Genomic DNA, 24,191 nt, shown 5'->3' on the forward strand with positions numbered 1-24,191 from the left:
GAATGTGTCGTTGCACGGTTCCTTCAGAGTGAATGTGTCGTTGCATGGTTCCTTCAGAGTGAATGTGTCGTTGCATGGTTCCTTCAGAGTGAATGTGTCATTGCATGGTTCCTTCAGAGTGAATGTGTCGTTGCATGGTTCCTTCAGAGTGAATGTGTCGTTGCATGGTTCCTTCAGAGTGAATGTGTCGTTGCATGGTTCCTTCAGAGTGAATGTGTCGTTGCATGGTTCCTTCAGAGTAAATGTGTCGTTGCACGGTTCCTTCAGAGTGAATGTGTCGTTGCATGGTTCCTTCAGAGTGAATGTGTTGTTGCATGGTTCCTTCAGAGTGAATGTGTCATTGCATGGTTCCTTCAGAGAGAATGTGTCGTTGCATATGGTTCCTTCAGAGTGAATGTGTTGTTGCACGGTTCCTTCAGAGTGAATGTGTTGTTGCATGGTTCCTTCAGAGTGAATGTGTTGTTGCATGGTTCCTTCAGAGTGAATGTATCATTGCACGGTTCCTTCAGAGTGAATGTGTTGTTGCATATGGTTCCTTCAGAGTGAATGTGTTGTTGCATATGGTTCCTTCAGAGTGAATGTGTTGTTGCATATGGTTCCTTCAGAGTGAATGTGTCGTTGCACGGTTCCTTCAGAGTGAATGTGTCGTTGCATGGTTCCTTCAGAGTGAATGTGTCGTTGCATGGTTCCTTCAGAGTGAATGTGTTGTTGCACGGTTCCTTCAGAGTGAATGTGTTGTTGCATGGTTCCTTCAGAGTGAATGTGTTGTTGCATGGTTCCTTCAGAGTGAATGTATCATTGCACGGTTCCTTCAGAGTGAATGTGTCGTTGCATGGTTCCTTCAGAGTGAATGTGTCGTTGCACGGTTCCTTCAGAGTGAATGTGTCGTTGCATATGGTTCCTTCAGAGTGAATGTGTCGTTGCACGGTTCCTTCAGAGTGAATGTGGCATTGCATGGTTGCAGACCCATAGAATCATAATTCAAAATTCTGCAGCAAAGCAACCCAAGTAATACGAGGGAGCTTGTTTGTATGATGAACATGGTGTCAAGGCAGAAAACCTCTAATTTGTCCAAGCTTGTTCACTGCATCTGATTTTCCTCTCAATATATTAATATTCTCTACTAATGCCCACATCGAACTACAGTTGCTCTTAATTTTTTTAATGATGCCAAATTCCAGGGGGAAAATAATAGCCACTACTGTAGATGCCACCAGCCACGTGACTTAACACTACTGATGTCAACTCCACACTTGTAAAGTTTCCAGGCTGCAGCTTGCACGATTTTGACGTTGTTGCATCCACAAAATACAGACAGACAGACAGACAGACAGACAGACAGACAGACAGACATGTCACCACCACCAAGTACTCAAGACGGCCTCTAGTGGTAGTTCCCGCTACCACATCTGGCCATGATGACACACACACACGCACGCACGCACGCACACAAGGTTTAAACAATACCAGGCAAAGCTGCCTATGGCTGGTAATAATAGTAAGTCTGAAGCGACAGGATTGAACAGCATTTCTGCATTAGAGATGTCATAGTGGTGTACTGCAGGTCATGCTGTAATTGATGCAGGCTTTTGTTCAAATGAGAAGCCCCAAATGTGATGATGCAGGTATTGGATGGAGATGAACCATCATCAAGGTTTATGTTTCACTTTTGCTTCCAGCTGCACTGCTGATAAAGTAACACAGGCTGATGATGCCTGTGAGGAGCGCTTTGGCTCAAATCAAGAATGCACTGAATGGTGGCAGTAGCCTTGAGTGAAGCATAATAGAGACGCGCTTACTCGCTGCTTAAATCACACTGATCAAGAATGAAAGCCCTTGTGCACTGAGTCAATATTTAATGTGTCGTCGGCTGTCGGGCTTATATAAAATAAACCTGTGCACATTGTTCCGTTTCATACTAAGTGAAAGACCCTAGAGGCATTGTATGTCCACTTCTACAAAGCCATATAGACAGCCTCCTCACATCTTCTCTCACTGTCTGGTATGGAAGCTCACAGCCACAGCAAAAAGAAACTGGACCAGATCGTCACCAAAGCCTCCATCATCGTCGGGCCGCGTGACCTTCCCCCATTCAACTCACGATTCACAAAACGCACCTCCAACCGGGCAGCTAAAATAACCAGTGACCCCTCCCACCCAGCCCGCCACCTCTTCCAGCTCCTCCCCTCTAGAGGGCGCTATAGGGCCATATCCACCAAAACCACCCGCTTCAAAAACAGCAGTCACACACCCCCATCTGGGCCTCTCTAGCTTGTATGTTTTCTGTGTTTGTTTTGTCATCTCTTTTTGGACTGGAACTGAGCCACCATGCTGTACCAAACAATCACAAATCAAGTGTCTTATCTTGTAATGTGATATGAAAGCGCTTGTTTCAGGTGTGAAATGCTGGTAATGCTCAACAGCATGCTTGGATAACAACTTGCCTGATTCAATTCTTCTTTGCGGGGGGAAATACTTTGGACGGTACCCAATTACAACCGTGAAAGGAACACAACTGAACTTTGACCTTAGCCAATTACAACAGTGAAAGGGACACAACTGAAGATGTTTTGAGCAAAGAGCGGTTTGCTCAAATGACCCTTGTGACCTCTGTGTGTCCAGTGTGATTGTGACCTCTGTGTGTCCAGTGTGATTGTGACCTCTGTGTGTCCAGTGTGATTGTGACCTCTGTGTGTCCAGTGTGATTGTGACCTCTGTGTGTCCAGTGTGATTGTGACCTCTGTGTGTCCAGTGTGATTGTGACCTCTGTGTGTCCAGTGTGATTGCTACATGAGCACAGTGAACGCCATGTGAAGAGGACTTGCGGTCATCTCAACAGCATCAGGGAGGTTATGAACTGTGATGGACTGGGCAGGTCAGACTGCCTCGACACTGCAAGCTGATCAAAGAGCGGCGAACGGAATGAAAGTATAGCAATGGCCAAACTCCACAATGTCATGAAAAACACTTAAAGTTGTAACAAACCCCCAAAACACTTTTCTCCAGCTTTTAACCAATATGGCTTTCGGGGTGGTATGTAAAGGATTCTGGTCAAAATCTCCAAATTTGAGACCAAACTGTTACAATTGTATAAACTCTTACTCTATCATTTTCAGCCGCTGGCATTAGCCACACAGTAGCCGATTACCCATAATCCCTTGCGTTATCCCAGCACCCAGGAACGGCTCATGCTTCATCTAATGCATAAAATAAAGCTGATAAAACGCCACCGTGACGTTACGTGGCGTTTTATCAGCTTTGTTGTACCAAATCAGCCATTCACTTTTATGACTTTTGGAACATAAATGCATTTTTTTTTTTTTTTTAACAAGATTTTTAGAAAACGCTTCAAAAGTCATAAAAGTTATTCACGTTTGTGACGATTATCCTGCTGAACCCAAATTCGCGTTCCCACAAACTTTTGTTAACCACAGACTTTATTTTATGCATTTAAGTGAAATCCCCATTCTAAAACCCCATCGACTTTTCCACTGACGAACCAAAATGACGGCGATTTCTGGATAAAGCCTACAAAAATACGTCATCCCTGCGGTCCTCTATAAACCTGCGTGCTCCATATGAAGACTGTTAGTTCCTTAGAATCAGTATCCAAAACATAAATGCAATCCATTTACAGTATTATCACCGCATAGTCAAGTGTATAGGCCAGTGCTGCCAGGCTTATTTTCACATGTACGTATCTCTGATTCAGATTGCAGCAATTCAGAAACACATAACACGGCACTATAGCAAAGTGTTGTGACATTGTATAAGGACAGCATATTCATAACACGCAACTTTGTATTCATTTGATGTCTGCTGCATAGCAGAATAGAGGCTAGATGTGTTCACTGTCCCTGAGTTGATAGGGTGTTTGAAAATGAACGCTCTGAACAGAATAGTCACTCTTGTGTTTTCTCAATGTGCTAACCTCTTTTGAATGGAATGTCAGGGTCCCTGAACCACTCTTTCACAGTACTGTATATAATACCACATATTCAAGATTCAAGATTTGTATTGTGACTCCGTAGTACAAGTACGCACGTGTGACATTCTTGTGCTGTGCGGGCTCCGTTACAACAGACAAGGTGCAGCAGGTACATAGGACTACGGATGCAAATTAGCTGTGAGCTAAATCCGACATATTTACTGTTATCATATAGATGACTCTGTATAGGTAACTGTTCATTCATGTGTACTGTCCTGACCAAATAAACAAATAAAGTCAAAGTCAAGTCAAGTACAAAATCACAGCAAACAGCAAATAGAGCACACAATCACAACAACAACAACAACAAATTTAAATAGGGCAAACAATGTAAACAGTGTATTTGTATATGATTCAAAATACAATGCTTCAGCATGCGCTGGGACGCGTCATCAGTGATGTTAACTGGGGTCGTGGGGTGTTTCGGGTCTATCGAACATCATACACCCTCGCCCAGTAGACCCAGCCGAGGCCGATTAAGACCCCGACCCGCCTCCCAGAAGCAGCCGCTCACGGATCAGCCTTCCTACTCTGTCTGCAACGTTGCCCGCGGAAGGGTTGATCACGCCCAATCCGCTTCAATAGAGCTAGTGCTACACCGCAGCATTGAAAGACCCTTCGGTGCATGGAGGGCTAAGGCTCTGTGGGTTAATCCAGGCCGCGCTCCTCCTTCGTCTCACCAGACCCTCCCAAAAGGCAATCCTACTATGCCGCACCATAGACAAAGAGGGTGCTTCAAGCAGGCCTGTGCGCTGCACGTCAGGCGAGCACCTCGCTCTAGCCTGAAGGACCCCAGGCCGCACCGATCTTTACACAGCTTTTCAGGAGGCTAATCCGTAGCGTTTGTGGATTTCTCCCTCACGAGAGAGCCAGGCTGGGGTGCTAAACCCATCCCGTACCGGGTGCCGTCTCTCCGACCGTCAACTGTCTCTCCAGCTTGTCACCAAACTATACTTGGTTGTCACCTAGACTATTCCTAAGTGTCACTGGCCAGGGGAGCCAGACTCATACGATTCAAGTATATAACACTGTTCCATTGAGAAAAATCACTCTCTGTATGCCAAAGTAGTGTTTTGCCTCTATGGTGAAAAATATGAGCAGAACGTCATAGGCTACTGTACAGTATTACTCTATACACTGGACACCGTGAGTTGATCTTTGAGAGGTGTTTTCACTCCCAGTCAGTGTTTGGCATTTTAAATGAGCTCGAGTCGAGAGTGATTCGACTTAAATTATTCACCATGTGTTGACTTTTGAAGCCTGCTACACGGTGTGCTTAATGTGTGCATTATAAACAGCAAGCAGTCCCAGATGTGAACGTTTTGCTTTGAGGGGCTGTTTGCTGATGAAATGAAAGGCAAAAGCCAGGAACAAATTAGCTGTAAATACCTCGCAGTGAATTGCATAAAAAAAAAAAAAATGTGTTGAGTGTGCAACAGTGCCTTCTTTCAACACCGGATGAAAGGACCCTTCAAATTAGCCTTCTGCTTGAAAACAGACCGCAATCAGATTCAACTTACGATAAGCCCCATCAAATTCCCACATTGGCCTAGAGGTCTGTGTGCTATATATGATCCGGATGTGTGTTTGTGTTCCGTTTGCCATGTGATGGATTGTCAACCTCTCGAGCATAATGGCCTGCCTTCTGCCCAATGCATGCTGGGATAGACTCCAGCATGACCCTGAATAGGAATTAGTGGCTATGGAAAATGACTGACTGAATGAATAACAACACTAAGCGTCTTTTTTTTCTGACCACAAGGGGGTGACAGAAACTGCAACACATTCATAAACACACACAGCGAACCTGCAGGGCTATTACAGAAGCCCCTTAGGACAAAGGCTTAATGGCTCAAATAAACATACAGAGAATTATCGCCGTTACCAGTCTGGTTTGTGTCTGAGTTTTCTCCTGCCGAAGGTTAAATGCCCCACAATGATAAGTTGAAGAGATAGATAGCTTTACTAAACGTTTACTCGCTCGCTTCGTCGATTCGCAATTACCGGCATTTTTTTTTCAGGGAGGGGAGGGGGAGAGCGAGGAGAGGAGCTAGTTTAAAAAAAAAAGGGGAAAAGCGATGACTGCCAATGTGACACGAAGCTTTAGAAAAGAGGTGAAGACAACAACACAGATGGACCATGTGTGTGTGTGTGTGTGTGTGTGTGTGTGTGTGTGTGTGTGTGTGTGTGTGTGTGTGTGTGTGTGTGTGTGTGTGTGTGTGTGTGTGTGTGTGTGTGTGTGTGTGTGTGTGTGTGTGTGTGTGTGGGGCTGTTTGTTTAGATCAGGGGTCTTCCCAAACTTAAGAATACCGGGGCCCACTTTGAAATCTGAAAATCTCTTTAACTCTGATCAGCACATGCAACTAAGATGATGTATTTCCCTATATGTTTTTATTTCATTAACAGAGCATGTGAAGCTTGGCATACGGCAAATTAATAATCCATTAATTAATAATACAAAGAAATCTGCAAAATACCGAAAGGCCAGATTGCCAACATTTTCTCCCCCTTACTCATCAGAAGTATTTGCGTGCACAGGGGTTAAAGTGGGACTTGACAGTTGATTTTGAAAAGAAAATGTGCACGCATTTCACTTCCTACTCTCCAAACAATGCACTGCCATTTGCTTGGCTTTTAGCTAGATTGATTAGCCTGACATATGGTTTGAAAGCTCGCAGGCTGGGTGGGGTACATCACCCAAGTCACATTAGTAATATTGCTGTTACAATGTTATAATGCATTGATGTAGCTCATTCAGTTTCCTGTATGTGGATGGAGTATGCTAACGCCATTAGCGCCAAGTTCCAGGATGTATAGTGAAATAAAAACACTGATTTGGGTGCTCTAACGTACTTTGTTAGTGTATTATCCAACCTTCCTAGTCAAGTACAGTCCATTTGGTAGTTTGTATTTGTCCAAAAACATCCGCCTAATTTTTTTTTTAATTTTAAATTTTCTCCTGGTCGGCCCACGTGCAGGACGGGCCGCGGCCCACAGTTTGGGAATCACTGGTTTAAATCATTAATCCTCAGGAAAATCTCCACATAGCACACGTTAGTTTCAGGATTGCTTACGGGGTCCACAAAGAGTGTGGACAATGTGTTACTGTTAAAGCGGCTTTGCTTTCTCTTGGTCCCATCTTTGGTCCACTTCAGCCGACTTGCAAGATGACATTTCCACAGACATTCACCCAGCGGACGACCTTTCCTCACAAATTCACACTATTCACAGATGCAAAATAGCCCGCAACACCGCAGCAAATCAACAGCCCGCAACACTGCAGCAAATCAACAGCCCGCAACACCGCAGCAAATCAACAGCCCGCAACACCGCAGCAAATCAACAGCCCGCAACACCGCAGCAAATCAACAGCCCGCAACACCGCAGCAAATCAACAGCCCGCAACACCGCGGCAAATCACCGCTTTTGCCATTGCTTTGCCTCTCTTATATGCCCTTGATGCTGTCATCCACTGACTGGATATACTGCTGGATTTTATTGGGAAAACACTCGGTAGCATAGCTAAAACTGAATTGTAGTTGGACTTCAACAGATAAAATGAGTTTATGTCTAGACATGATGGAGCAAACAGAGCTGACTAAGGCAACAAAGCATCGATATGCGAGGATGCCTTGAGAATTCACATGAGGGTGCCTTTAAGTCGATCAGCTCTGCTCTCTGAGGGAAATTATGGCCCTTAATGACAATGTCTCCCCAAGCCAAACAACAATATTGGAATACATTTATCTGGAATATTAAGAGGTTCTCACCTGCTTGACATCATATCCCAGAAGAACAAAGTTCAGATCTGGAGAAACTGCAAACTTAGAGGCCTTAAATGTTGCCTGTGGGAGGAACCAGACATGAGCGACATCATTTTTTTTTTGACAATTTACAATTGTAAGAGTGTTCGGAGGGTTAATTTTAAAATGTATTCCACTACAGAATACTGAATACATGCCCTAAAATGTAGTAACCTATTCAATTAGAATACTCAAGTTAAAGGTACATTCAGCAATGTTTTTTGTGTTAAAATGGGTGTTAATGGCTCTATATTCTGACAGCAATCACTGAAATAGAGTGTTTGGTCAGTGACTTGAAACCCCCAACCCCCCCGCTGTCCTCTATCTCTCTCCTGTAGCCCTGCATGCAGGGCGGACGAATCTCTGCAACCGTAACTCGTAGAGACTCACGGATGGGGGCATTGGATTCGGGGTGAAAAAATACATTTACTCCTGTATAAGCATCGCGATGCGACCTTCCGTTTCCCAGAAAATGTCAACTTTTCTCTGATTGGATAAAAATTGGCGCCGACCACCAACTATCCAATGTGACCTTGTGCCCTAAAAAAAGTTGCGACGACGAAGGTCAGATGGCCTTCCCCCTAAAATAACAAAATTCCTACCCTGATATACACAGATCTGCACAGGGAGCAGCAGGGTTGTCGAGAGGCAGGTACACTGCGCACGCACAGGTTGTGTGCTTCATGTGAATTTTCCAGCAAAGACAAACTAAACAAAAACAAATAAAAGTATTCCCCATTCTATTTTGAAAGAAAGTAACGGTATTCAGAATACCACCAATTTAAACTGTACTGGAATACAGTGACTCATTTTGTATTTTAAATACTGTATGACTGATCAGTGAGACAGGCAGTCATGATAGACCCTTCTCACGGGGGCCATTTTGTGTCGAAATCGCAGGGTAAACACAGGTGCAGGCAAAACACTAATGAGGGTTTCCAACTTCCAATCATGGAAATTGGAAACCCTCATTAGTGTGTTGCTTGCACCTGTGTTTACCCTGCCATTACGACACAAAATGGCCCCCGTGAGAAGGGTCTATTGGGCACTGGGCATGCAGCCCAAAGAACACAAATAAGTCATTTTCATCTACCATTGAGTCATGAAATGGTATTTTTCTTAAAGCTTAAATGATAAAAATCCAGATAATTTAAGTTGTTTGCAATGCAAATCATTCTCATTGTTTCGATAATATTGATATTGAATCTGGTGCCATTTTCTTGATAAAACTCAGGTATTCAGCCGTGTTACAACATACTGTACTGACACTTGCTTAGAAAATTCACTTTTTTTTTGCAGGATAACTAGTAGTAGGCTACTCACAAATGTGGTGTTTTTCAGTAGGAGGTCTGTCTCGTTGCTGCGTGTGTTGGCTTTCAAAATATCTCCATCCCAGCTCCGAAAAACGATCTCCTCCTCTAGGACAGACAGACAGTATGACGAAAGAAAAGAATACAGACATGAAGAGCTTGAGTCATTATCTGCGGAGGTGGGTTCCATTAAATCTGGCACCGGATATTGTTTTTTAGCCACAACTACTGAATGTTGGCACTATAGCCTTGAGTCTATCTATTGGGTCCAGACCTTCCAATCCACCCACTCCACTGAGTGGAGGACTGCCTCTGAAGATGAAAATTGAGTATAATGAGTTGAGAGTTCAGTCTGGCTAGTCTACGGATAGAGATTTGACTGTGCTTTACACGCTGAAACTTTCAGGCAACTAGTTGCAGCTTGCAAATTGCATGAAACAATTTTCATGCAACTTGACATTTACACAAAACAAATAAAAAATAATCAAGTCTCCCGCAACACGGTAGATTGTTTCACTAAAACAAGCTAGCTAGATCGGTAATGTTTCATCTGTAATATTGTTTTTGCTTTTCTCTCTCTCGCTACAGTACATATTGTATAAAGTGGGGAGTGTCATTCATTCATAGTAACTTGCATCTTATTTTGTATAGTTTTCTAACTGGACATAATATCAATTCAGATGTGTTGTATCAGGTTTTCTTCTGCCACTGGCTACTTTCTTTCATTATGGCTCTCCTGGAGAACAGGATGAGATCCATCAGTGCATTAATAGCCTATTTATCAGTGTTTTGATTGGCTGTTGCATGAAACTAGTTTCAAAAAGTCGAGAGTTTTGCAACTGTTGCAGCTGAGTTTCAGACAAGTTTCAAGTGCGTTGCAGAGGGCTTTACACCATGCAAATCACTTGCAACTTAAGTTTCACCTCAGTTTCAAGCAGCTAAGTTGCGTGAAAGTTTCACCGTGTAAAGCCAGCCTTAAGAGTGTGTTTGTCGGGTCAATAAATCAATTTAACTTGAAGGGATAGCAGCGATGTCAGCGATGGGTCTAACAGAAAGTTGGAGAATTGTTCAGTCTTGGTGGAGGTTAAGTTTTAGGATGTGAAAGCTGGCCTGTGGCTACATTTGGAGTAGATTTTATAACAGGCTTTTTTCTCTTCTTTTTCTTTTTGTCTTATTACCAATTTCTCAATAATCTACAAACCATCTCCATCTTTCTACACGAGGTAATTGGGGTTGCTGGAAAAGTGCAATTAGTTGAAAAAGAGGTCGCAGTAAGTCAGAGACACTGGCAAGTGGTTAAGTGGATTACAAAGGGAAGTCCTTTTTAAAATAATGAAGTATACACACACACACACACACACTACACACTTAATACCTCACAGTATACACACACACTACACACTTAATACCTCACAGTACACTAGGCAAGATAACAATTAGATGAAAGGATGGCACCAGTGTGTTGCAGAGAAGAACATGTTTGACAAGAGTGAAGATAAAAAACTACAACAACAACAACTAAAAGGCTAATTTAGGAGGCTCTACAGCAGTGATACTCAACCCGAGGCTCTAGAGCCACATGCGGCTCCTTCAATCATGAGAGACTAGTAGAAAGTTTAACAAGCTTTAGTGATACAACAAATTCATTTTGGCGTATGACTCCATGATATGATGACGCTCTCCTGAGATGATGAGAGGGCGTCGTCAGTGAAGAATAGGATAGGAAATCCCCCATAGGGAATTCTTCAATCAGGAGTCATGGCGATGGTGGTGGTCAGGGGAGGAGGTGGTCAGGTGGGGCGAAAACAACTGCTTCAGCGATGATGATCAGCAACTGAGAATGACACATGGCACATACACAGCACATAGCAAACAGAGTAAAACATGGACCCTGATATACTACGCTGATTGGGTGATTGGGATCAGCTGGAGAGGAATAGCTTGGGCTGATTGGTTATTGCCACATGTGTGGTAAACTGTGAATGGGTGAGGAGACAGCATCAGAGAAAGGGAGCGAGCCTAACAATGAATGGGTTATACAACCTCAAAGAAAGGGGGGGTGCACTGTGATATGACCTGAACTGGGTGTTAGCTGTTAAAGCAGCTACGAGCAAGATTTTCGATTGTTATTAAACAGTCTAAATGTAATATTGATGCATCACATCTTACCTATAATAGTAGCTGAGACCAAAGCCGTGTGAATTGGAGATTGCTCTCTTGATGATTATAGAGTCTGTGTCTGTCTTCCGGCGGGCCGGATAACCAGGAAGTGAAACTAAACGGTTTACGGCAGCTGCCTGCCTTCAACCATTTCGCTCTGCCTAGCAACAGGACCATAAACACGGAGAACGCCATGCAGGGGCTTGCTACTCTCGCAAACATCTCTCGTTATATTCTAACAGTTTGTTTGGAAGTTATTTTGTTATTTTGTGGTTATGGCTGAAGTGGCTGCCGCAAACCGTTTCATTTCACTTCCTGATCTGCCCCTGCCACAGACAGACTAATCATCAAGACAACACTGGCCGATTCACTCGGGGTTCAAGCGAGACTACTCGGCGTTGGTCTCGTCTACTATTAGAGGTAAGATGTGATGCATTATCATTATTGAAAATAGTCCAAGACATTATTTTATGGGTAGTTGTGGCTCTTTTAAGCCCTACTTAAAATAAATAAATACATAAATACATAAATACCTAAATAAATAAATTGATAGAAAAAAAAATAAAAAATAAATAAACAATCTAATAAAAATAATGAGAGGAAATTGACTTTTGGGGGGGATTGTGGCTCTTGCAAAGCTTTTTTTTTTTTTTGTCAGTGTGGCTCCTGAGTAGGGCAAGGTTGAGTACCACTGATCTACAGTGTCTGTGACAACTTCATGGCTCAGTGAGATTGCACTTCTCTGACAGTGGGAACTATGACAGGAGTGGCTGCAATAACTCCATCTAATCCCACACCAATTTTACAATCCAGGGAGGCCTGCTTTTGATAGGTCGAAAGCATTTCAAGGTCTCCATCTCATGTAAATGTCAGCGAATCAGCTCTGAGGCATCAATCTCAGGCAAGCGAGCTATAAAACAGCAAACACTCTAAATACCTTGGAGTATAATGATAAGAAAATAAACGTGAAAGACAGATGGATTGCTTGTGATAAACGGGTGTATTAGGTTTGATCTTCAAAAGAGTCCTTGTCTTTTAGACCCGCAGTTAAACTTAAATACAGCCTTTCTTTTTTTTACATGCATCACATGAATCAAATTATATATAAAAACATTTTACAGCCAAAGTAAACAGGGTATTGTCCCGTTGAGTTGACAACACTTCCATCAGAAAAGGCTCTGAGGATGAGGGTGTCCCAGCTATCTCACCTGCATTAATCTCACCTGCATTAAGAGTGTCCCAGCTATCTCACCTGCATTAAGAGTGTCCCAGCTATCAATCTCACCTGCATTAAGAGTGTCCCAGCTATCAATCTCACCTGCATTAAGAGTGTCCCAGCTATCAATCTCACCTGCATTAAGAGTGTCCCAGCTACCTCACCTGCATTAAGAGTGTCCCAGCTACCTCACCTGCATTAAGAGTGTCCCAGCTATCAATCTCACCTGCATTAAGAGTGTCCCAGCTACCTCACCTGCATTAAGAGTGTCCCAGCTATCTCACCTGCATTAAGAGTGTCCCAGCTATCTCACCTGTATTAAGAGTGTCCCAGTTATCTTGGATATATCATTCACTCATCAGAGCTGTAGGCTACTGCACTACACCATACCTACATCATTCACTCATCATCAGAGCTGTAGGCTACTGCACTACACCATACCTACATCATTCACTCATCATCAGAGCTGTAGGCTACTGCACTACACCATACCTACATCATTCACTCATCATCAGAGCTGTAGGCTACTGCACTACACCATACCTACATCATTCACTCATCAGAGCTGTAGGCTACTGCACTACACCATACCTACATCATTCACTCATCAGAGCTGTAGGCTACTGCACTACACCATACCTACATCATTCACTCATCATCAGAGCTGTAGGCTACTGCACTACACCATACCTACATCATTCACTCATCATCAGAGCTGTAGGCTACTGCACTACACCATACCTACATCATTCACTCATCAGAGCTGTAGGCTACTGCACTACACCATACCTACATCATTCACTCATCAGAGCTGTAGGCTACTGCACTACACCATACCTACATCATTCACTCATCATCAGAGCTGTAGGCTACTGCACTACACCATACCTACATCATTCACTCATCATCAGAGCTGTAGGCTACTGCACTACACCATACCTACATCATTCACTCATCAGAGCTGTAGGCTACTGCACTACACCATACCTACATCATTCACTCATCATCAGAGCTGTAGGCTACTGCACTACACCATACCTACATCATTCACTCATCAGAGCTGTAGGCTACTGCACTACACCATACCTACATCATTCACTCATCATCAGAGCTGTAGGCTACTGCACTACACCATACCTACATCATTCACTCATCAGAGCTGTAGGCTACTGCACTACACCATACCTACATCATTCACTCATCAGAGCTGTAGGCTACTGCACTACACCATACCTACATCATTCACTCATCAGAGCTGTAGGCTACTGCACTACACCATACCTACATCATTCACTCATCAGAGCTGTAGGCTACTGCACTACACCATACCTACATCATTCACTCATCAGAGCTGTAGGCTACTGCACTACACCATACCTACATCATTCACTCATCAGAGCTGTAGGCTACTGCACTACACCATACCTACACTTATTTCACCGCATCATTCGCTATTGGTGTCAACAGCATGAGACTAATGGGACCGTTGACCCTGCTGGCTTGAAACAGCCTGCTCAGCTGTTCAGAAAAACACAGGTGCCAGCGAGCAGTGAGCTTCATGATGTAACACAGTTACATCAAAGGCTAAGCATGGTGTATGACCACTGTACTTACTTCTGCTGCCAAAGTTCTGTCTTAAAAGGAACACTCCGCCCATTTTCAACCAACTTTGCATCATTAGAACATCAGTAGTATATCAGAAAACTGTAAACGGTTTTGAAGTCTGTCATTTAATTTGACAGTTATTGAGTGTTAAAGTGTGGACCAGTGACATCACTGGTCCACACTAACTCAAATTAATAACTCATTAACTCAAATCAACTCTCAATAACTGTCAAACTATTCATCATTCATCTAGTTTGACAGTTATTGAGAGTCCGATGCGTTAATTATCCAATGAAAACTACCGCAATCTTCTATTGATCTAGAACAGCGGCTGGCAGTGTGTCTGTGTGGCTCACACACACACACACACACACACACACACACACACACACACACACACACACACACACACGCGCGCGCACGCACGCACACACGCACACACACACACACACACACACTCCTAGCTGCTTTGTCATAAAAATGCTTTGTGCTGGGAGACGAAGTTAATTAACTTCTCAGACGCCATTTTTCATTGTGAATAGCAACACTACGGCGGCTCTGGGTGGTCAAACAACTGTCAAAACGCTTTTCATGGATGCGGAAAAGCGCAGAAAATCGAACCTTGTCTGAAAACTTAAATGACGGACATAATTGTCGGACTCGGTGCGTCAATTTCGGACGAAAAAACAGACTCTATGTGCAAAGTCTTTTAGTCATGGGATAGATTTTCCATATTTTGATGTAAAAACACAGATCATTATTCTTAAATGTGACTATAGTCTACGAACACATGTCTTTTAGTTTATAAAAGGACTGATGGCGTGATCCCCACCCCCCACCCAATTGGTTGAAATCTCATTTTAAACAGAATCTCTTATATAGCTATAGGCCAGGCATGTCCAAAGTCCGGCCCTGGGGCCAATTGCGGCCCGCGGACAGATTTTAAGTGGCCCTCGGCTTGTCTCTCAAAATATACTATATGTGGCCCTCCACACAGTATTGGTTAATCAAGCAAGTTCAATTAGCTTTTTTTCCCTTCACCTAACGATGACAGCAGCACTATCATACAGTTTGCACAGGAACCAAGTAGGAACAGCACATGTAGAACTAATGTTTTCAGATGGTAAACAAAGTACAATAGACCCTTCTCACGGGGGCCATCTTGTGTCCAAAAGGCAGGGTAAAAACACAGGTGCAAGCAAAACACTAATGAGGGTTTCAAACGTCCATGATTGGAATTTGGAAACCATCATTAGTGTTTTGCTTGCACCTGTGTTTATTTTCGACACAAAATGGCCCCAGTGGAAAGGGTTTATTGTACGTGATTATTATTATTATTATTTTTTTTATAACCCATATGATGCGAGAAGCAGCTGCATGGCCCCCCGGCATTTTCACATTATCTAATCTGGCCCCCATTCAAAAAAAGTGTGGACACCCGTGCTATAGGCTATACTCATACAGATTCACACATTCACTTTAAAGCCTTACATTTCAAATCCATGATGCTTGAAATGCCTTGCTGATAGGATGCCATGAACTTTTCCCCCTGCGCTCTGTTCTGCATGAGAAAATAGTACACAGAGCGGCTTCAAAGTAGTCTGAAAGTTAAAAGTTACAGTGATAAACCTTTCGCTCCACTTATCAAAGCTCCTTTGGACCTGTTTTTCTGTTTAGTATCGTTTGCTGTTTACACTCTTAAATTACTTTATTTATTTATGTATGTATTTATTTATTTATTATTTTTAAGATTGTCAATGGTAACATAGTCTTGTTTTCCTTTGAAAACGTTGATGTTTACTTTGGAGCTTTTGAGATATATATTGGTATATTGCAATGGGATCAGTTGGGATATGTTTTTCATGATAAGAATGAGTTTACAGATGCAGGAATCATTGTATTTCATAATCACTATGGCTCTTGCCTTTGCCCCATGGGCCTATTTCACCAGCAGTCATGTTGTGTCTAAAAGGCAGGGACAGGTGTAAGCAAACATTAGTGAGGGTTCCAGTGCCCTCACTAATGTTCGCTTGCACCTGTGTCACTTCCTGCCTTTTAGACACAAAGTGGCTGAGGTGAAAAAGGCGAATTATTTCCTCCGTGTAGCCCTAATTGCATCTAAAGTTTCAGCTCAACGAAGCTCCTACTTATTTTGAAGCGACCGAGCTTGATTGATTGATTGAATACTTTATTGAAACAATGGCACGAGAAATACAGCGTAAGACCAGATTCATTGAAACAAAAGGAATAAAACACAACAAAGCCCGAGGGCTTATTTCCATTGTGGTCCTTGAAGTGAAGCAAATGGAGTGAGTGTATGTGTGCATGTATGAGCGCGTGTGTGCGCAAGGGACATTGAACACAATAGACATTACATGCGTTACACATAAAAAAAAAAGAAAAAAAAAGCCATCTATATGTATATAAATACACGCGTACACACGTCCACCCATATACACGTACCTAAATAAACATACAAATATACATGTAAAACAGTACAACATTTTACACTTCTGCAATAATCATTTCGAATCAATTACTGCAGAAAGGGCCAACCTTAGGGGCCGCTCTGTAGCCACTGTTTTAAGGTGGACTTATACGTGAGTTTAGACCTGAGATCCTTAATATTTTCGGGGAGACTGTTCCACAGGATCGCTGCTGAGTATAAAAAAGTAAATTTACCTATTAAGGTTTTAAATTTAAAAAGAACAACGTTAGTTGAGCTTCCCCTGGTGGAATGGCTGTGCATCTCGCTAACCCTCCGGAAATAGCCAGAGAGGTACACAGGGGCTTTCAGATTAATGATCCTGTGGACCATACACAGCTTGATATGAGAAACCCTCTCCTCCACTCTCAACCACCTGAGGCTGAGGAAGTGAGAGCGGAGGAGAGAGGTTCTGGGGTGTAGGCCCTGGACAACCCTCACCAGTTTATTTTGGGCCGTCTGAAGTCTGGTTTTAAGTTTGGCTGCAGTGGCTGCAAAACCTGTGAATGAAAAATACTGAGAGCAAACAATTCTTAGCTCATTTTCTCAATCGTACTTCTACTTTACATTTAGGAATGCCATTTCCCATTTCCTGACTTGTCACGAGTAGCTTACACTGTAAGTCAGCACATTACCTCCTGCTGATAAATGTCCTCTGAGACTTTTCCATTTTATTAGAATATATATGCCGTCATAAACTTTCAAGTAATTGGATCTGGAAGGTTTATACTTCTGTCAATATTTCAGAAGGAAAAATATCTTTCCTCACTAGTGGGACATACTCATCTGTCATAAATCAGAGAAGGAACTGAGATCATTTTTCTGCTGCTTTGTGCTTAATTCAGAGGAGATATTTTTCTGGTCAAAATTCCAACCTTTATACTATAAAGTTTATAGTGATGCTGTAAACAGGGTTGAATATAAAATAATATGCATATCTCTCCTCTGGGGCTTGTGCACAGATGTGTGGTCTTTCTGATGAGCCAGAAAATGTTGACGCCTTTCCTTTAGAAATGACCGGCTGAATTAAGTTTGGTGAGTATTCTTCACATTAGGCAAATACAATATGAAAGAACAACAACAAAACAACCGATTTGACACACTGCAGGGAGTGAAGGCAGAATGACACAGTCGCCACTTAAAATAAGGACAGATTGGAGTAGTTTTGGTTATACAAAGATTTCTTGGAGGCAGAGGTGCTATGGAGGCAGAAATCTCAATTCATTTTTGAGTTAAACGCGGAACCAAAGAACCACAACACCTTAACGAACTGGCTGTTTTCATTCATTCTTGACCATGGCATTAATGATCTTGGAAGGTCAGCAGGCTACCTAACTAGCTTACCTAATATGCTACCATGGCTAATTTGAATTTGAAGGTCAGTGAGGCTAAATAGAAAACTTATTGTGGTGAAATTATCATTTTTCCCCCCAGTAGCAATTTAGTAGGCTCCATTAGCTTAATTCGTCCTCTTACCTCACCTGCCTTTCCACTGAGCTTCAGGCTAACTCCGCCCACTGAGATTGAACTCAACCAATGAGATTATTCCGGCCTCCCAAGCACAGGCAGTAGGAACTTTAGGTTAAGAAATTAACCCCTGTTCTCTGAGACATTTGTGAGGTATCTCACTATGGGAACACGCTCTCTGCGCTGTTTCCTAGAAGCATTTATTGCATTACGCCAGTCCTGACTGGCTGACGGACGTGACGTCTGCTCCCTAGGGGGAGGGAGCTTCCCCTACTATAAGAGCCTGACGTCACATCCTTACCCTCAGTCTAAGCAAGCACAACCTCTTCCTCGCTCCAGGCAAGGAGGGCTGTCTGGTGAGATACCTCACAAATGTCTCAGAGAACAGGGGTTAATTTCTTAACCTAAAGTTCTCTTTCAACATTTGTTTCGGTATCTCACTATGGGATATAGAGACTCCCGTATTGTCAGACAAGCTTACCTCGAAGACCGAGAATACAACCAGTTACGATAGTCAACAGGGACAGTTGGTGTCTCAACTCACGCTCAGCACTGTGTGAGACAGTGTAGGCGCAGTGACATCCAACCTGTAAAATCTGGTGAAGGTATGAGGCGTCGCCCAGCTGGCAGCCGCACATATCTCCTCCACAGAAATCCCTCGAAACAGAGCCCATGACGTGGCCATTCCACGCGTGGAATGAGCCCGCAGACCCTCAGGGGGAGGAATCCCCCTACTATCATACGCCATGGTAATAGCCCCCACGATCCAGTGTGACAAACGCTGCTTCGTGAGAGGCTTCCCCAAGTGTGACGTAGCCCATGACACAAACAGCTGTTCAGACTTCCTGAAGCCAGCTGTCCTGTCAATGTATATGCGTAACGCCCGCACCGGGCAAAGCGCATTAAGCCGCTCCTCCTCTCCCGAGGAAAAAGGAGGGGGATGAAAAGCATATAGCTCAATAGGGCGATATGGCACTGCCGGGTTGAAAACCTTAGGCACAAAAACAGGATTAGGTCTCATTACCACCTTATCCACCCCTGAAAACCGCATGCACGCCGGATTCACCGACAACGCATGTATGTCACTCACGCGTTTAGCCGAAGCCAAAGCGAGCAACAGAGTGGTCTTAAAGGAGAGTATTTTAAGCTCTACGTGATGTAAAGGCTCAAAAGGTGGGCGTGATAGCGCCTCAAGCACCATAGCCAAATCCCACGGGGCAGCCAAGTCCCTTGAAACCGGGCGCAGGCGTCGTGCCCCTTTCATAAACCGACAAATGAGAGGATGCTGACCCGCCGTTTTGTCCCCAAAGCCAATGTGACATGCCGATATAGCGGCTAAGTACACTTTGACAGTGGAGAAAGCCAAGCCTTTATCCAGCAGCCCCTGCAGAAACGTCAGGATCACCGGTACGGGGCTCTGAAAAGCCACCTCCCCGGCTTTTACGCACCACTCCTCGAACGCGCGCCATTTACCATCGTATGCGCAGCGCGTAGAGGAGGCTCTGGCGCTCTGAATAGTCTCAATGACACTTCGTGGAAGCCCGACAGTAGTCAGATTTTGCCTCTCACGGGCCAGGCCCATAGGGCCATGCGCTCCGGATGAGGATGGAAGATCTCCCCGCGAGCCTGCGTCAGGAGATCTCCGCGGAGAGGCAGAGGCCACGGCGTGCCGCACAGCAGCTGAATTATCTCCGCCAGCCAGGTTTTCCCCGGCCAGCGTGGAGCTATCAGGATCAGAGCATGGCCCCTCTCTCTCACTCTGGCAAGAGTAGGAGTGATCAGCTCTAATGGGGGAAAAGCATACAGGGGGACACGCGGCCACTCGTGTGCCAAGGCGTCCAGCCCCATCGGCGCAGCCCGACCGGTCAGGGAATAAAACAGGGGCACTGAGCATCCTCTTCCGATGCGAACAGGTCTATCTCCGCCCGACCGTATTTCATCCAGATTTGGGACATCACTTAGCTGTGAAGTTTCCAATCTTTGTAACGGGGGTTGCCTCGGGACAGCAAATCTGCCGCCCGGTTCAATATCCCCGGCACATGCGTGGCTCTCAGTGACAAGTGAGAGTCGCTCCACACAGTCAGTCTGTGTGCCAACATGTGAAGTCGGTAGGAGCGCAGCCCACCCTGTCTGTTGATATACGCCACCACCGTGGTGTTGTCTGTTCTGACCAGGACATGCCTCCCCTTCAGGAAGGGTAGGAAATGCCTTAGTGCCAGCGAGACCGCCTGGAGCTCCAGAAGGTTTATGTGAAACCCCCTCAGCTGTGAGCTCCATGTGCCCTGGTGACCGTGGTGCGTCGGACTCAGGTTGAGTGACGTCACCCACCGCTGAACCGGCCTCATGTATAACCGGCCGAGTGGGATCACCACAAGCGCTGACGCCATCAGGCCCAGCAACCTGAGACACACCTTGAATTTTAGCAGCGCCCTTCTGCGAAAAAGTGTCAGACAAGCCCGAAAGGCTTCCTCCCTTTCCGCCGACAGACGTGCCCTGAAAACAACTGAATCTAGATGCAGACCTATAAAAGTGATCTTTTGAGTGGGGGTCAAAACACTTTTCTCCCAGTTTATTGTGAAACCCAGGGCTCCCAGATGCGACGTAAGCTGTCTGGTCTGCGCCTGGATATGCTGGGGTGAATCTGCCAGTATAAGCCAGTCGTCTATATACGTTGCCAAGCGAATGCCCCTCTCCCTCAGGGGGGCGATCGCTGCCTCGGTGCATTTCACAAATACCCTGGGACTCAGTGAGAGTCCGAACGGGAGCACCATGAACTCGTAGGTTATTCCTTTGAAGGCAAACCTGAGATACTTTCTGTGAGGCGGATAAATATGGATGTGAAAGTAGGCGTCTTTCAGGTCTATTGATGCAAACCAATCGCCCGGACGCACACTGCGTAATACGGCTGCGTTTGTCAGCATTCTGAATCTGTACCGTCTTAGGTATCCGTTCAGAGCCCGCAGATCCAGTATCGGTCGCAGACTTCCTCCTTTCTTGGGGACCAGAAAGTACCTCGAGTAAAAACCGCTGTGGTTCTATTCTGATGGTACCGTCTGAATAGCCCCCTTCTTCTGCAGCGAGGTTATTTCCTCCTGCAAAACACGGGCTTTTTCCCCACGGGCCTGTGACTGCAGTATCCCGTTGAACCGCGGTGGTGTTGATGCGAATTGGAGCCTGTAACCCTTTGTTACAGTCTTTATGACCCAATCTGACGTCACACACGCCTGCCACTGCTGAGCCCGGTCCGCAAGCGGGCCCAAAGCCGGCCTCGCTGCTAGCTCGGGCTGAGCAGACACTGTGAGATGAGCCTTCGCGGCACCCGTACTCACTGTGTTTTGCTGGCTTGGTCGTTGCACCACAGGCAGAGCAATGGCTCCCCCATGCGGCGTAACGAGGACTTGCCCGCTCATGTTCCAGGCTTGCGCCACATTCATTATTTTTAATGTTTTTTCTTTTATTGTTTTCACAATATTGGGCTGCGCCCTCGGCTCGTGGCCTGGATGCGCGCCTGTAAACATCTTTAATGAACGTTTTACATTGGGAAGGGAGGGACACTGGTATGTGCTTGTGTAACATTTGAACCCTGTTACACTTGTGCGATACAGCTGCGGCTCCACTGAGCTCTCTGCTGGGCAAACCCTTCTCTTCCAGTGGCTGTGAGCTGAGCGCCGATGTGGCCTCTGCACGCCTCTTGGAGAGCCCGGAACACGCTCTCTGTAACTGTTTCGGGAACAGAACATCCCTCGGGGGTAGCGAATCGGTCGTCTGACTGGACCCGTCGTCTTCCCCCGGCAACAGCGCACTAAGTACGCCTCTTCTTCCTCGCCCCCGTCGTGGCGGGAGGACCAGCTTGGTCTCCCTGCGTCACCACGGCGGCAAAGGTTTTCTTCCCCCACGCGCCTCTCTGTTCTGGCGGCTTGCTGTGTCCCCGTCCGCCCGTCTGGGGTGGGCCGGGGGAGGGCTGTCGCTTGGGACCGCGGTAGCCTGGTCGGGCGGCGGTCTGGGCGAACTGCCTGGGTGCAGCAGCGGGGGGGGGAGGAGGAGGCGCTCTCCTGGGCAGGCACAGGTGTAGCGCTTCACCTTCCTTCTTTTTCTCCTCACAGCGTTTTTGCATGGAGGCAACGGCTGGACCGAACAGGCCCTTAGGATCCACGGGGACGTCCAGGAGCTGGGTCTTCTCCCTCTGGGACAGGCTGGATAGGTTAAGCCATCTAGCTCTCTCCTGAGTGACCATCATTGCCATGGCACGCCCGGATGATTGCACGGCGCATCTATGCAGACGCAGGCAGAGATCCGTAACCACACACACCTCATCCCACAATTGTGTGGAGGGTGAGGCTCGCATGTCGTCCTGTAATTCGGCCTGGTAGGCTATTAGCAGGGACGATGCGTTCAGAGCCTTCACTGACGTGGCGACACACTTGTAACCTTTCTCCGTCAGTGATGACTGGAAACACTCAGCCTTGGAGGGCAGGCCTGGCCCCGCCGAGGCCATGGTGTTCTTCTGAGTGGGGTGGAGGTGGGAAGCCAACACCGGTTCGACCGGTGGCAGGTGGGCGAAACCTTTCTCTTCCATCCCGGCCCAATCTAACGACGACCCTCCCAGGACGGGGTTCTTACACGTTAGGGGATTATCCCATGACCGGGTAGCCTCCTCCAAGCACTCAGGGAAAATCGGCAGCAGCTGCTTTGCCGAGGGCTTGGTTGTGGGCAGTCTCCGCCCTTCGTAGCGAGACCTTGCGGTCTCGACGAGGGCTTCAGGCCACACTATGCCTAGCTTCGCAGCCGCTCTCCGGCAAACATCGTGTAGGTCCGTACCGGCGGTCGGGTCTGGAGGGCCACTGCCGAAGAATCCCACAGCCCCCGGCTTTGCAGCCGGTGCGATGTCAAACGGCGCGTAGCCGTCCTCCTCATCGTCGGAGCCCAAGCTGACAGGCTCGTCTCCCGAATCAGAGGCTTCGCCCAAGACGTTGTCTTGCCCGGCCGTGAGGCCGTCGTCGGACTCGTCGTCGGGGCCGGTCAGAGGGATTAGCTCGTCGACCTGTTCGCCCCAGCTCGCCCCCGCGTGGATGGTGTCTCCTCGGGGGCTCTCAGTTAGTTCCTGTGGTGGGGGAGTGGATACCCCCAGCATAGGATCCATCGCAGGCATGCTGGCCTGGCGTGCCAGCCTGCGTCTGCGAGTCTTGTTCGAGAAGCGTGCACAATGCTCGCAGGCAATCGGGGATAGCGTAGCGTCCTGGGCATGTTGCAGCCCGAGGCACGCTGAGCACACTTGGTGAGTGTCTGCTCCCGCAATTTTATTGCCGCAATCGCACGTCCTCGCCGCCGGAGGGGTGGCTCTACCCGTGGTGGGGATAAGTGCCGCCGGCTCCGACATCGCTCAGGCTAGTGTGATGGCTAGCCTTAGCAGCTAATGTTTGGATACGAACTAGCCGCTAGACTCAGAAAGTGGAACCGTACCGTGTCGGGATAGCGCTCGTTGACCGAGGTGTAAGCTCGCTCTGTAAGCAGTGATGCTAGTCCCTCATCCACCGTACTGTCTGTCCTTCCGAGGTATGCTTCAGGAGCGAGAAGAGGTTTTAGACTGAGGGTAAGGATGTGACGTCAGGCTCTTATAGTAGGGGAAGCTCCCTCCCCCTAGGGAGCAGACGTCACGTCCGTCAGCCAGTCAGGACTGGCGTAATGCAATAAATGCTTCTAGGAAACAGCGCAGAGAGCGTGTTCCCATAGTGAGATACCGAAACAAATGTTGAAAGAGAACCAGGCCCCCAGGAACAGCGCCGGGCTGTGAAGCAAATTGAACATGGTGGCCAAGCTCGGTATTGCAAGTCACGTGACACCATGCAGCCCAGAAAGAGAAATTCCCATCCACTTACGTGGGGACAGCAGCAGCTGTTAAGATCAGGGACAAAATGTCTGGGTGTCACTCAAAGTCAAAAACGACTCTTTTAATTATCAAGTATTTTTTTCATGAGCTCATTTTTCTTCAGAAGCCACCAAGAGCCGTATTCAAGCTGTATTTTCTGCGGGTCCATGAACGCACATCCATGAATGTGAGCGCGGCTTCAGCGTCATCACTTCCTTGTTTATGTGAAGCTTTAAACTGGATACCAGACTGCTCGGTTTGTTAGCTGTGTGCTGTGTTACTATTACTGGC

At 46.1% G+C, this 24,191-nt stretch overlaps 1 protein-coding gene across 1 annotated transcript in view; it reads right to left on the reverse strand.

The window, feature by feature from the left end:
- The window catches only part of LOC310778171 (inactive dipeptidyl peptidase 10-like), a gene marked incomplete at both ends in the record, with an annotated part of 193,094 nt that overhangs the window by 56,366 nt on the left and 112,537 nt on the right, over nt 1–24,191 (reverse strand). The window contains 2 exons of the mRNA XM_083638527.1: nt 7,759–7,833; nt 9,115–9,209. Coding sequence (XP_083494653.1) covers nt 7,759–7,833; nt 9,115–9,209 — 170 coding nt within the window. The remainder of the gene's footprint in view (nt 1–7,758; nt 7,834–9,114; nt 9,210–24,191) is intronic.

This window comes from Poromitra crassiceps, assembly GCF_964638095.1.
Source record: "Poromitra crassiceps genome assembly, chromosome: 6".
In the NCBI taxonomy this organism is placed as follows: domain Eukaryota; kingdom Metazoa; phylum Chordata; class Actinopteri; order Beryciformes; family Melamphaidae; genus Poromitra; species Poromitra crassiceps.